Below are 15,200 nucleotides of genomic sequence, written 5' to 3' on the forward strand. Positions count from 1 at the left end.
GGAAAAAAAATATGTTCATACAGTTTCAACACGTTTTATTATATTTCTGTATGCATTACTCTCAAAACATATCACAAGAAATGATCAAACCACTTAAAACCTTCAAATAAAAAATCTGAAACAGTTTATGCCCACAATTGTACATATTTATAGTTAAGAAACATTCTTTATAAATATTGTTTCCTCTGTAGCAAGTTAATACCATAATTTAATTACAAATGGATAAATATGGTAACGGGTATTTACAGAAGGAAGGGTGTTATTACGGAAAAAGCTAACGGCACAACGTTTATTTTTCCTCCACAATCTTTCATACAGGAACTAACAAATTGAACTTGCAAAAGCACTAAAACATCACATGTAAACCCAACTAACAGAAAAATACATTCACAAGCGTTGGTGGTGTGTATGTGTGTGCTATGGGTAGGTGACTGAAGAAACAGAAGGGAGACTTTGGCACGGCTCGTTTTTTTTTTTTGTTTGTTTTGTTTTTGTTTTTTTCCAGTCTATACTTGCATGAAGTTTACAATCAAGTTGCCTCATAAAAAGGAACACAATATTCAATACCACAATACAAAATAAACCATTTTCTTCCACATTACTTAAAAAAGAAACCGGGTAAACTAAAAAGAGAAAAGAAAAAGCCCGTCACTTGGAGAAGGGAAGGGGAAGAAGGCAGGAAGGAACGCAATCCAGTTTACAAATGGACAAACTTCTATACACCAAGAAGCCATTAAAATCACCTCGGAGAAGGAAGGAGTCCGCTATGTACAATTTGTCAAAAGACTAGGAAGAGCGTGGGAAGGAAAGTGGGCACGGGAGTAGGCAGGGAGGTTTGGTTCAATATTTTTGTGGTTTTTTTTTTTTAATTTCTTATATTTTCAGCTTCAGAGACTCCAGAGGGATATTTTGCTTTTCATGCCTAGATTGTTTTTTGTTTTTGTTTTTTTTTAAAAAAAAAAAACTTTTTTTTTTAAAAATCCTTCTGCTGGTAAAATCATTTTCATCATCATAAAAATCAGATTGGTAATTTTAACAACACGATCACAAGGTGCCCTCAGCACACGCTGCCGAGGTGGGGACAGGGGAGAGAGGGAGAGAGGCGCCGGCCCCTCACACGTACCATTCATTGAAGTTGGAGGAGAGGCCGCTGTGGCCTCCAGCTGTCCCGCTGCCCCCGCCAGAGCTGCCGCCGCCCCCGCCGCCCGCCCCGCCGCCGCCCCCGCCGCTGCCTCCGCCCGAGCCGCCTCCGGAGCCGGCGCTGCCGGAGCCTCCGCCCCGGTGCACTGCGGACACCGCGGCCGCCGCCGCCGCTGCTGCTGCCGCCGCCGCCGCCGCCGCCGGGGACAGGTTGGAGCTGCTCTGGGGCTCAGCGCTGGGGGACACCAGCCCCGGGGGAGTGGAGGACTCGTAGCCCGAGCTGGCGGCCGGGGAGGACTCGGAGCCCTGAGGGGAGGACTCATGGACCTGCAAGACAAAAGCCGGGAGGGGGGACCAGAGGGGACTGGGTGTGAGTGCAGCTGCTGTGAGGCCGGGGCCCCCGCCGCCCAGGCCCCTGGGGACCCTCCCCGGTTGCCTAGGCCGTCCAGGCCCGGCTCCCGCGGTGGTACCTTCATGTGCTTCCGCAGAGAACTGGGGTGAGTGTAAGACTTGTCGCACATCTTGCAGAGATAGGGCTTATCGGAGGTGTGGACGTGCATGTGCTTCTTCCTGTCGCTGCTGTTGGCGAAGCGCCGGTCGCAGCCCTCGAACTCACACTGGAAGGGCTTCTCCCCTGTGGACGGCAAACAGGGGCGCTTGCTGCGGACCCTGAGACCCCTAGAACCTTTACCCAGGCTGCCAGGGGGCAGAGGAGCTGCGTTGTGGGGGAGGGGAAGAAGGGCGAGGGGCCGAGTCCCTGAAACTGGCCAAATTCCCCCTGTGGAAGATCCAAGACGAAATTCACCGCCTCTTCAACTAACAGACCTGATCGTTCATTTCGTAATTTACTTTCTTCCAGACTGACGCCCATCTCCTCGTATTTCTAACGAATGTGGGGTAGCTCCTGGCCCTATCCCTCCTCCTGCAGGGCTTCTTGGATTCCCAGCTTCTAACAAGTTGGTCTCGCCATGGAGAAGCTGTTATTATGACAAAATATTTGGGGCATTATCAAAATCGCACAGGCTGCAGAGCTCCTGTTGGTTTCTTTTTGGGGCCAGTAAGCAATTACATTTGGAGTTGCTGTGTGTTGTCTAGGAGCCGGGCTGTGGGTAGTGACTGAGCCAGTATTTTTTCATCCAAAACTCTGCAAATTGAATTAAGCAGAATCCTACCTCCACTCTTTAAAAAAAAAAAAAAATTGGAAAAAAAGTAAATATTAAAGAGAAGGCAGCCTTCGAATGATTGTAGACAGGCACAAGCGGAGGTGAGGGATGGGGGCTGGAATCAGGATAACCTTTCAAAATATCGCTGTTTAATTTTCTGGCGGTCCCTGCATCCTGTTGCCAGGATTCCAAATGCTTGGAGTCATTTAGAGGTGTGAGAACTCAAACGTCGTTCCATTTGGAAAGGGGACCGTTTAACGTTAAATTCCATTAGCACCTAAATTGTTTTTTTTAAAGACATCCGCTCAGACACAGGACTCGAAAGCGAGCATTTCATGCAAATAAATTTCTCAAATTTTAAACCTTGTTAAAAGCTTGTCTCGCACCTCGGCTCCCTCCCTTCCCAAAAGAGAACAATAGGCCGCGGGCGCATCCCCACTTTGGAGTAAATATTGACGGGGGAAGTTGCTAAAACATTTGGCTTTCTTTTAGGAAATCGTCTGGCACGATTTTGGCTGAGACCTGGTCATAGATGAATAATCTATGAGGCGGAAGGCGCGTTCTTTAGCGGCGCTCTCTCCTCACGCGATCCCCCTGCGGGGCCGTGATGCCTGGGGCTCTCACTGGCCGGGTTGTGGGTACAAGTTTGGAATTGCAAACCCTCTGGTGCCCATTAGAGAATTTCACAAACTGCTGCGAAACCACCGTAAAGCCCCCGCGACCCACACTGAGAAGGGCTTTAAAAACACTTTAAAAATGAGAAATGCTTTACAGCTTCGGCTCACACCAGACTCATTTAATGGGAAACAGTCCCGGGAAGGGCGTTTGGACTCTGAGTAAAAGAAGTGTGAAAACACACAAGCCACTCAAACGCACGCATCCACCCGGAGAAAAGCACATTCGGACAAGCCGGCAAAATCCTCGCTAGCTTCGCTTCCCGGGCACGGTTAGGGAGCAGTTTTATTTTGTGCGTTCTATTTCGAACGGAAATTATTAATCCGGACTCAGTAACAACAATTGCATCACCGCAAGCATACATTTGATGTTATGATGAGCGTTTAAAACTCAATTTCCGCACATGGAAAAACCCAGCCCGATAATACTCTTTCATCCTCCAACAAAAACAAGCCGTTGGCTCTCTTGCACACACAAAAACATTTCCCATCCCAGGGCACCGGCTGGTGGCTGGCGCCCAGCATCCGCACACATATACACACAAACACCCACACCCCTCAGCTTGTGCGTCTCTCCCCTGGGCGCCTGATCCCTGTCCCTGCCCGCGATTACCTGTGTGGGTCCTTTTGTGAATCTTGAGGTTCTCGGAGCGCGCGAAAACCTTGCCGCAGCCTGGGAACGGGCAGGGGAAGGGTTTCTCGCCTGTGTGGACGCGGATGTGGTTGACCAGTTTGTATTTGGCCTTGAAGGGCTTGCCCTCGCGCGGACACTCCTCCCAGAAGCAGACGTGGTTGCTCTGCTCCGGGCCGCCGACATGCTCCACTGAGACGTGGGTCACCAGCTCGTGCATGGTGCTGAAAGTTTTGTTGCAGCTCTTCTTGGGGTTGCTCAGCTGCTCGGGGTCGATCCACTTGCAGATGAGCTCCTGCTTGATGCATTGCTGCCGCATGTAGCGGAAAAAGGCACCGGGGTGGTGGTGATGGTGGTGGTGGTGGGCCGCGGCCGCTGCCATGTTCATACCCATGTTCATATTCATGGGGCCATACTGGTTGTGGAGTTGAGCCGCGGAGTAGGGGTCAGTCCGCGGGCTGGCCACTTGGCGGTATTGCTCCGAGCGCCCGAACACCTCGCCCGGCAGCCCGAGGCGCATCTGCCCGTTGAGCACGTTCTGCGAGCCGTGCGGCCCATGCTGCTCCGGGAGGCCAGGGAACAGGAGATGGCCCTGCGCGTCCGAGTGCGCATGGTGAAGGCCGCCTGCGCCAGGTCCGAAGAGCCCGTGCTGCCCGCCGCCCGGTGCCGAGTCCCCGAAGCCGCGGCTGCGGAACAGGAAGTCCCGGGTGGAGTTAAAGGGAGGCCCGGAGTAGGAGCCAACATGAGCGGCGTGGGGCCCGAGCGCGGCGGCGGCAGCAGCCGCCGCAGCGGAGCCAGGGTAAGCACCGGGGCCCTGCGACGTAAATGCCGAGCTCTGGCCGGGGGACAGTTCGTGCGCGCCTGGGTTGAGCTTGAAGGCTCCCATGTGCGCAGCGGCCGAGTCCACGAAGCCGTTCTGTGCTGCCGCCAGGCTCAGTTCACGGTCTTGCATCTCGGCGGCTGCCGCCGCCGCGGCGGCGGCCGAATGATGATGGTGGCGCGCGAAGCTGCCCACCCCGATGGCCGGGAACTGCGGACCCGCGTCCAGAAGCATGGCCAGCGCGCCCGCCGGCCCCGGCGAGCCCTGTGCTTCCGCGCCGCCTCGGCTCCCTCTTCCGATCCGTGAGATGCGTCCGGCGGCCACCGGCTATGGGGGCAGGCGGCGGAGGTAGTTGTGGCTTCTGCCCCGGGAGCCGCGCTCCTGCACCCGCCGCCTCCGCCGCCGCCTGGATCTGCCTCGGGCAGCCGGGCACCGAGCGAAGGCGCGGAGAGGAAGAGGAGGAGGCGGCGGCGGAGGAGGCGCGGGAGGAGGAGGAGGAGGAGGAGGTGGAGGAGAAGAGTCCAAAGCCAGGCGGAGAACCAAAGTGTATTAAAGGAGCTGCGGCGGGGGCGGGCGAGCAGGGCAGGGGAGGGCGGGCGGGAGGAGGGAGCGGGAGGGAGGTGTGGAGAGCCGAGCAGAGAGGGGGGCCAACGGGGGCGAGCGCAGCGCCGCGGCCCCCACCCCTGCGCGCACTCGCGCGCGCACGCACACACTCACTCGCTCGCACGCCCCGCGGACCCCGGGGCAGATCGCGCCAAGCGGCGCCCGCAGAATGAAATCACTGCAGCTGCAGGACCACAGTGCCCGAGGGCGGCGGCCGTGCGCGGGCCAGGCAGGCGGTTGAGGAAAGGACAGAGGCGAGCTCCGCTTTGAGTGCCTGGCGCCCGAGCCCGACGCACCCGCGGCTCCACCTGACCACGGCGCGGGCGCTGGGAAAACAGGCGCAGGCCAGGCGCCGAGTCCACGGCGCGTTTGGGCGGCCGATCCCTCTCCCGAGTCCTAGCTCGGGCCGCCCCGCGTGCTGCGGGTATTGTTCCGCGCCGCGACTGAGGTGTTTAGCCCTCCTAGTCCTCCGCGCTTGGCATTGGCTGCGCCTCGAGTAGTAAACTTGCAGTGGCCACGAATTCCCCCAGATGAAGGAAACAGCCGCGCCGCTCCTTCTTTCTTTAAGTTGTGCGGGAGGAGGAGGCGGGGGAGGAGAGGGGGGAAGGGGACTGTGGGAGGGGAGAAAGCGAGAAGGGGGAGGGGAGGAGAGGGAAGCTAGGCTGAAAAACAATAACAACAATAAAAAAGTAATCTCTCGCTCGCCCCCTTCCTCAGGCCGGTCGGCCCTAGCCGATGGCCCGAGAGCGGGTAGCTGTACCCGCGGGAACAGAGCGGAGTCCACGGCCCAAGCAAGTGTGAGGAGGCCAAAGCGGGCTCCCCCCTCTTGGCTGCGGTGGGCTGCATTCGCCACCGCCTCTGTTTATTTCGGTGGGCGCTGCCGCCGCAGCAGAAGCCTTTTATTTTTTGTCTCCTCCTTTTCCTCTCCCCTCCCCCGCGTCCCCTAGCCTCCCGCCCCGGCTTCCCTCCCTCCCGCTCCAGGCCGGGCCTCCCGGTCACACCGCCCCTTTAACGGCGGCTCCCGCCCCGCCCGCCCTCCTGGAGCCACCATTGGCCACTACGGCCTCGTCAATCCGGTGGCCCCAACCCTGCACCCGCCCCGCCCCGCCTCCACCGCTCCCCAGGAGCTCTTTGCATCCTGAGCAGCCGCCGAGCGTGCCCGCGGGCCCAAGCCTGCGGCGCTTCACCCTCGCGCCTACCGCTGCGGCTTCTCGTCCCGGCTGGCGCTTTCAGGGGCCCGGTGGCAGGCGTTATGCCCGGCCAGGCTGCGGAGCCATATGCCCTTCTCGGCCCGGCCCCGGACAGGAGCGGGAAGGCGCACTGTACCCATGTCCCTCAGCGGAGGCCACCGATTGAGGTTCCGAGCCACTGCCAGCGACACCTCAACCCTAGAGACCCCCAGCAGGGACACCCTGCTCATTGAGACGTCGCTTTTAGACGAGTCGCGTAGCAGAAGGCCCTACGCGCGGGGACATTTGAGGCTCGGGATCCTCCAAGGAGCGCACTGCCCCGTTAGCATGCTCCCTATTTTCCCCCACCCACCTTGGTAAACTCGGTTTGTGATGTCGAAAATACCGGTGAAGGATGGTGGGCGTAGAGAAAGCCAGGCTTCCCCCTTCCTCCCACTGTGGACGCTCACCCAGACACCGCCCCCACGCCGGGCGGTGGTCCCCACCTGCCTCTGGACGCGCTTGGCTCCCCCCAGCCCCCTGCCGGCTCGCGTCCTGCTCCAATTACAGCTGTAAACACTAGCCAGTGCCCCCTGCGAGGGAGGGGTTGTTTGGTAGTCGTTTAAAGACAGTGTCACCCTCGGGGTGGATGCCCAGTAGCCCCGGCCGCCACCACGAGGGGCTGGAAAGTGGGACGCCGGCAGCCAAGCCAGGCTCAGGCCAAAGTTTGGCTTCGGGTCAGACTCAGGGCCTCTAGTGAGAAACTGCCAGTCTAGGGTTTAAGCCTTCTAGAAGGTAAATAATCACTGTTTCCCCTGGATCAGAGACTGCCTCTTCGGGCGGTGGGCCCACCGTGAAGCTGCACCCTGAGCGGCGCATGACCAGCCTCTGGCCCTGCGGCTCCAGCTGCAGCCGGAGCCCAGACTGGCCACTGAGGACATTTCTTGTCCCACCGCCTGGAGAGGGAACAGAGCGGGCCCGAATGCTGCGGAGATGTGAAGGGACGGCCTGAGGCCAACGTCGTCCTTCATCTGGCTGACTAGGAAAACTGGTTTTATTTACAAATCTGGGAGTTAAAATAAAATTCAAGTAAGAGAGTATAATCAACCTGCACTTCAAATTTTTATGTTGAAATGCAATAAAAAACGCGGGAAGAATCCTCTAGCTCGCTTATTGCTGGCAGAATCCAGTCTCTCCCGCGCTGGCTTAGGTACTTTCCCAGCTTATGTGGGTCTTACTCAATGTTGGAGCTGACCAAAGTCCCTTCCATAAAGGGCCCTGAGCCTTCCTTCTGTGTTCCGGATTCCCTGCCATTGGGGGGCGAAGCGGGGAGAAGGGGCGGGGGAAGGAGAGAGACTGGCATCTTGCCTGAAAGCCTCGAAGCTGGAGATTCTCGCCTTTCTGGAAGAAGGAAATACTCCTCTTTCCACAAACCTATCTCTTGTGTAAAAGGGGAGGAGGGAAGTTGCCAAACTAACCCCACTGAAGTGGGGAGGGAGAAATGGAGGAAGGGAGAGAGAGATAATGACAGTGTATCGCCAGGCGAAAAGACTGCCCTATTGAATCCATTAAAAATTGCCCAACTCACAGTCTTTTATGCTTGTTTACTTGTCAATTAATTTGGGGGAGGGGGTTGAATGAAGAGGGAGTAGTTGGAATAACTTACTCCAAAACTATTTCCAAAAAATATTTTCCTAGAGATTGGTTGTGGGAATAACAATCCTGCATATCCAAAGACCTCAGTTCCCTTCCTTCTTTCAAGTCTCAGACTTCCAAGTTTTTCTCCTTCCCCACTTTCTCACCCCTCCCCAATCCTCCCTCCCTCTCCTTTTTGACCCATTCTCTCCTTTTGCTTTGATTCCTTCTTTGCTGCGTTCGCATTTGGGGATGGCGCCGCTGGGTGCTTGCTTGCACTGGATTCCGGGGCCGAGCGCTGCCAGGCGGTGGGGCAGACGCCTTCATTCCCGCCGGAGACCCCGCGGATTGGGCCCTCCTGGCTATTCTTTCCCGGCTCCAGTTCTCCTCTCTCTGCAGGACACAGAGGATCTGAGCCAAGTTCAAAGTCACGTCTCCGTCCCCTCTCAGAAGTGCTTTATTTCTCTGCAAACCACACAACCCCTTTCCTTCTTGACAGTTTTTTTTTTTTTTAAAGGAAGGAGAGAGAACAGCGAGCGAGAGAGAGAGAGCAAGGAAAAATAAACTGCAAAGTCTTTCAGAGTTACTGCCTCAAAAATAGACTCGGATTTCAGGGCTGGGGGGCGGGAGGTGGGGAGGCGGAGAAAGCGGCCAAGCTCCGTTATGCACTGTGTGAGTGTGAATTCAGTTTTTCAACAGGTTTCTGAAGGGGCCGGTCGGTAGCGGTGTCAGACTCACAGACCCATAACTGTCTCCACCCGGCAAACATGCTCCCTCTGTGTAAGTTTCCTAAAATTACTTTCCAAATCTTAAAAAGCCTGCACAGGGCAAACAGCAAAGCCTGAGCCTGGGGCTGATATGGATCCTGGCCCCTGGGCACAAGGGCCGGCGTTCATTTCTCGACAAGTGTAGGGAATCAAAGCACGATCAAGAATTCGTGCTGTTAAAAAAAAAAAAAAAAAAAAAGGAAAAGGAAGTATCATTTACCAACTGAGCACTTCTTCTTTTGGTTTGTGGGCCTCTGAACGATGTTGATTGAGGGTTTGTTTTGTATGATGTGCATTTTGTTCGCATATACATAAATACAGTATATGAACGTCCACTATACTCTCTCTCACACACATAGGTACATTGCTGGGCAGGAGAAGCCAAAACAAACAAGCAAACAAAACCGACTGTTAAATTGGAAAGCAGAAGCACTGGATCACAATAACATTCAAATTTTCCTCTTAAGAAAAGGGGTGAAAGTGGGGGGAGGAGCTGGGAGAAGAAATAGGAGAAACAAGTGTGAAATACACTGTCTGTATATCCTGGACAAAAAAGAGGATATTAGAAGATTCTAGTACCATCGTCTACATCACCGTCTCATAAATTCAACAGATCATCAGCAGGATATTAAATTGCAGGTCACTTTTGATTCAGTGGTCTCTGACACTCCTGGTCTGGATGACCCCTGACCTATGAAGGACCACATGTGTGGTGGGGGAGCACCCTCTGCAAAACCCACCTAGAACAAAAGTTCTTTGTCAGGACTTTAGAGAAGGGTAAAAGACAGGGAATTGTGAAAATCTCAGTCAATGCTGTAACTTTTAAATACCATTTTTAAGAAGAGGGGGTATGAATGTCATTGGATAAAGCCCTCTCCAATCTGCTAAAAGAATTTTTAGCAGTTAAAATTTTTTATTCTGTAGTTAAGCTTATAAAAGATCTTTCTATAAAATATATGCTCACCAGAAGCTTAGTGACAGGGATGCAAATACTTTTGTATCTGTCAAAAGGAACTTAAAAAAAAAAATCACCACCAACAACAAAACACAAAACAAGTAGCAGCTACCCCTGCCTTTATCCCTTCATTGGTGATAGTGGTTGTGATTTTGCAAAAGGAAGAGAATTGTCTTTATTTCATCTCTCTCTCTCTCTCTCTTTCTCTCTCTCTCTTAGGGGGATGGGAGTGTTTCCACTGCTATAAAATAAAATAAAACAAAACAAACAAACAAACAAAAAACCCAGGAGGCATTAGCTTTCCAAAATGTGTTTAATTATTCTGAGGGCCATTATCCTTTGGGCTTTCAGGCAAACTATATCCAGAGAGGTTGAATACCAATGACAGGCAAGCAGCTTTCCAATAAACTGCAGTATTATTGCCATAGACTTTGTAATACAATTTATGCTGTCATTCATAAATAACAATGCCATATGTCAACCATATTGCTTACACAAGTAAATCCATCAACATGTCACTATTTGATTTATCTCAACAGCTTCCTCAAATATGGAAGTATAGATATTGAAAGGGGTGCTGAGTGGGGGGGACCTACTCCCAAAATTTGAGACTTAAAAAAACAACAAACCTTGCAAAGGCTCTACTTCTTCTCCTTTACCAACCTTCGAAGACATCCTAAAGGATAAGGAGGAGAAGTGTATCTTGGTGCCAATATAAATAAGTATTCAATGATTATGTGAATCTTGACCATGTAAGGGAGTTTTGTGGTTCTTGTTCTCACCTTCTGAACATATTTTAGAACACGGTGATGTGTTTGTCTAGAAATCACCAATTTTTATGGTCAAATTTAGGTCAAAGGCCTTTCTCCAACAACCTCTATCACTGAGCTTAAAAATGACTGAGAGCCATTTCCTGTAATCCTAGCTACTAGAGATCAGGAGGATCATGGTTCCAAGCCAGCCTGGGCAAATAGTTCGCAATACCCTTTCTTAAAAAACCCTCACAAAAAAGGGGTTGGTGGAGTGGCTCAAGGTGTAGGCCCTGAGTTCAAGCCCCAGTACCAAAACAAAGAAAAAAAAGGACTGAGAATCGAATGGGAGTATTTGACCACAGGCCATCTTTACACAACTTGTTGTTTTAGTAGTGGTAAAGTAGAGAGAGAATTTTTCAACAGCTTTTAACCACAAAGGTCAAGTGGACATAGGACAGGTCCAATTCTCCGCTACCCAAAACAACAAGAGGAAAAAAAAAAAAAAAAAAAAAAAGACTGCTCGGAATCCAGCATCTCAGTCATGGCAACGCAGCCGTGACTTTTGCCTTGAAATCCACATTATGTTCATGCGTGTGTAACAGGGACCATAAACTTTGGCAAGATGTACATTCTGGCTGCTCTTAGCCCCAAGTAAACCTGGAGCCTAAGGACTCTGCAGGAGCTCAGAAGGGCGGGAAAGAAAGGCAATCCTCTGAGAGGTGCTCTAGAGGGTTGCGAATTTCAAAGGCCATTCAGAGCACCAAGGCCTTTGGGCCCAGTCACAGCCCCACTGGAGCCAAAGAGCCGAGAGCCGAGTGTGGGGGATCTGGTCCCTGCCAGGTGTGGATAGGCTGCTCTGGACCTTGTTGCCTAGATGTCTGGTGAACCTGATTTGGAAACAGCCCTTGAACCCAAAGTCCCCATCACTTCCGGCCCTGACAAAGACCACTAAAATCTATCCTCGCAATCTCCTCTGCCCATCTGATGGTCCCCGCTTGTGGCTCCTCGAGAGGTCTGAGTGGTCCATCACCAACCTCCCAGTGTCGGCAAGCAATACCTATTCCCACCCGCTCTAAGCACCCATTGGCACCCTTGGGCCGAACTTCAAAGTCCTTTTATTCCTCCTCGAGCTCTGCGCGCCCGGTTCGCTCTTGAACCCGCCTCTGGCATGGTCCAAATGACAAGAGACTCTCCAAACCAGCCCGGCACCCAGCTCTTCTGCAAGGAGGCCGCCCACTCAGAAACCACGCGGGACCAGCGAGTCGTAAAGCAATTGCAAGGGCAATAAAAGGCAGCGGGTGGGTCCCCCCAACTCCTTTCTAGTCCACCCCACCGTCCCCAAGTGCCCCTCTTCCCCTTTTCCCCCCTGCCCGAAGAAACAATCAAACAAAGGCTGAAAAGCCAGGAAATGTCCAATTCACTTCCCTTAGAGTTTATTAATTGCCCACACCCATTGCAGGAAACTTGGCTGTGTTCACTGAGGAACCGAGGGCACCCGGGAGCTAGGGAGACACAGCTCCCCCACCCCGCCCTTCCCCGCGGGAAGCCGCTGGCTCCATCGAGAGCACCCCCAGAGAGCCGGTCCTGTGGCCTCTAAGGCAGTTTAACTGCTGCGTGACGCCCGGGTTCTGGCCAGCTGGGAGTTTACTGTGCCTCTCACCTCCCCAGCCGGCCCGCGCCTTTGTCTTGGGCTGGAAGGAGGTTGGGGTTCGGGGTGCAACCGAGCAGTCTGGAAATCGACAGCCCCTAAAGCCCCTGTTGACTCCAGAAAGGGCATTTCTAAGGCTTGCCACAATTGCTGCCTCCACACAAGCACCTCTGGAGCAAAAAGCACAGACCAGTTTGAATTTGGGGGACTGGTCCTGATGCCAGCACCACGTCAAAATATGAGGCTAAGTCCACAGAAGAGGAATTGGCATAACGACATCTATAGTCCCCTGCTTTTTAAACTAGTGCAGTATTTTCTTCAACGTCCTGGAAATTGTTGGTGTTTATTTAGAAAGTGTGACCCAGTTACTGGGTCCTTAGAAACTCGGGATTTAAGGGGGTTTGATTTGACTCCCAAATAGCTTGAAAAAGAAACAGCGCACCTGGGGTCAGGCGGGTCATCACAATAACAAAAAGCGCGTCTACAAAATAAAAAGCTCTTTTATAAAGAAAGGCAATCCCGGAAATCCACTGCAAGCCTTCCTGATGACCATCTAGCTAGGCCTATTCTCAGGTTTAATTGGCAGGTGGTTTATTGGCGCCTTATTGGTGTTGATTGAAATTTTGCTCCTAGTCCTTTCTTTTAAGAATTAGCATCTCAAGTCGATTTACCTGAGTCAATTATCTTTTTAGGGTCTGGGTTTGGTAATAAATTTGCAAATATTCATTAAACTGACTTTGTAAATATCCCTCTTTCCAGTCGCTACCCAAATCTGTTATTTCTTAAGAAAGTCTTTTCTTTTTTAAGGCTTCCATAAAAAGAAATTGATCAGGGAGCTATATTTGAATTAAGACATATTAAATCGATGACAGATACATATCACGCTGTGTTTAACAAGAGTTGTACAAGGAGGCGGGTTCCAGATTCCGCACGGCTCTGCTGCAGCATTATTCACATTTTTTACAGCCTTTCCTTCATGCCTCCATCCATTAAACCATTAAATTTCAGCAATTCAATAAAACAAAGCAGTTATAATTTTGACGAAAAGCTATTTTGAAGGGGGTGGAGGTACCCATTTTACTGCACAATAAAAATGCTCAACAGTCTACATTATGGGCTAGGTTGTGTTTATTTTATTCTTTCTTTATTCACTCCTTTTTTTTTTTTTTTGGTTTTGTTTTTGCCTATAACCTGCAGGATTGAACTCAAAGCTGCCATTACTGCAAGTATGGATGCTCATTGCCAAGAAATTCAAATAAAAGAAACTCATTTGAAATGTTTGAGAATGGTGATAATTCCCAATATACTGCATCCTTTTATAAACCATCCATACAGATGGCAATAGTTCTCGATCGACCATTTTGTGGTTGGCTTGAGATGTTTTAAGTCTTTGAAACAAAATTGTGAAAGGAGTCCTCATCTCCAAATACAGATGTGGATTTTGTCACTGCTGCTTATTAAAATTTTTCGTTGTTTCCACTAACATGTCTCTTAATATTTCTCTACATTTGAACATTTAAACTTAAAGAAAAAGTCCATCTAAGAAATTTGATAACATTGTTGTCTTTGTTAGCTTGTCAGTTTTATAAGAGAAATGACGTTCCCAAGGTTTATAGGGAAGCTTTCTCTGAAGCATTGTTCACACCAATGTCAATGGCGCTAGCAAATCAACGCTTTTGAAAATCTTTATTTTTTCTTGGGACTGTTACACTGATGATGGCTTTGTGTGTTCTACTTTTTACTTGAACTACAAACAAATTAGGTAGAAACCTGTATTGTTGTATCCACCGGCCCCAAGGATAGGGGATTACATGCTATTCCTTATGAACATTTTACAAATAATTCTATAGAGAAAAACAAAGTAAAAAAATTGAATCCATACTTTCAGCATTTTGGAACGTCACAAAATGTAAAAGTGTTATCTTTTTAGAAATTGAAATGACACTTTTGTGCAGTAACACTATTTTGGGGAGGTCTCCCATTTCTCTAGAAGTGATTCAGGGACCTATGTCTATTAAAAAAAAAAAAAAAGCAAAACTGATTTGGTAGCAAACTGATGAAAGGGACTGGGGACCAGGTCCACTAAACACAAAAACAAACAAACCAGTTTTATGGGTTTGAAGTAAGAAATCTCGGTTCAAAAAGGTGAAAGATTATACTGTGAGTAAATAGCCAGTATATTTCTTGGTTTTAAAATATTTAATTGGATCTATTCTAATTTGTGGTCCTTTCAAAGAAACTGAGGGACACATGTGGAGTGAGTTCTGACCAGGAAGAACTTCTGCTTAACGGACATAGCTTATTTAGCGGCTTCCCTCTGGAGAGATGCCTTTTGGCCTGCCCTGCCACTGTATCTTCGACAGGCAAAAGTTAGCCTTGCCGCCCGATATTCCCGCTGCCCCGCCCCTCCGGTAGATCTAATTGGAAGTGGCAGATCTAGAACCGATGAGTAGTGAGATTACGCTTCGAGGCAACTCCTTTGAACCATGTTGAAAGGGACTCCATGAGCTGAAAAGTCGAAGTAAGACTGTTCCTTGGGAAAAGATTTATTTTAACGTCACCTGGTGTTTTGCAGAGCCAAATCGCTCAAGCTGTTTTGCAACCAAGACTTTAATAATCTTTGTCATTGTGTCTCCTGGTTGAGCCCAGGGTGCTGGGGAGATTGAGTGTCCAAATAAGTTTCTGGCATTACCACTACAGACAGGATGTTCATCCTCTTTCCCTAGACAGCATCCTAGGCATTTTCCAAAAAAGGAAGTAGAGAATATTTGGGTGCTGGGAGAATGCAAAGGGCAACGATAACTAGGTTTTTGTGGTTGGGGCTTCTCTTCCCGCTCTTTACCCTTGGGGGTGGCGGTGAGAGGGTCCCCAGTCCTAGTCACTCAATGCACTCCGACGCGTGGTAGCGGATGCTCTCTGCGAGGCGCCTCCAGTAAGCGCAGGGTGCTGCGCGCGCAGGCCAGGCGCAAACTTTCTGCAAGTGCAACTTGGGCATCCCCAGGGAGGCGGGGACGCAGAGCTCCAGGGGAGGAGGGGGCGGGAAGTGAAAGCACAGGCGGTCGCGAGCACGGGGGCGGATTCCCGCTGGGCCGAGGGCCTGAACGGGAGCCAATCCGGCAGCCGAAGCTGCTGCCAATCATGCGGCTCCCTCCAATCCCACCCGTGCCATTTCCAAAATCTCGGTCTCACTGTGCAGCTCAAATGTGGTGTTCACTCTGCCAATCGCTGGAGGACAGAGTGGGA

General features: G+C 51.0%; 1 protein-coding gene across 2 annotated transcripts; it reads right to left on the reverse strand.

Annotated features, from left to right (window-relative positions):
- Window positions 1-452: 452 nt before the first annotated feature.
- Zic2 (Zic family member 2) lies at window positions 453-4,979 on the reverse strand. 2 transcript variants are annotated; one of them, XM_020160878.2, is made up of 3 exons: window positions 3,591-4,979; window positions 1,611-1,774; window positions 453-1,467 (listed from the first exon to the last, which is right to left on the reverse strand). In XM_020160878.2, the coding sequence occupies exons 1-3, from the start codon at window positions 4,660-4,662 to the stop codon at window positions 1,114-1,116; spliced, it is 1,590 nt and encodes a 529-aa protein (XP_020016467.1). In that variant the 5' UTR covers window positions 4,663-4,979; the 3' UTR covers window positions 453-1,113. The 2 variants fall into 2 exon arrangements, with proteins under 2 accessions (XP_020016467.1, XP_073899154.1); XM_074043053.1 differs by having other exon boundaries at window positions 1,331-1,504.
- Between the last annotated feature and the right edge of the window lie 10,221 nt (window positions 4,980-15,200).

Source organism: Castor canadensis, chromosome 10 (genome assembly GCF_047511655.1).
Source record: "Castor canadensis chromosome 10, mCasCan1.hap1v2, whole genome shotgun sequence".
In the NCBI taxonomy this organism is placed as follows: Eukaryota; Metazoa; Chordata; class Mammalia; order Rodentia; family Castoridae; genus Castor; species Castor canadensis.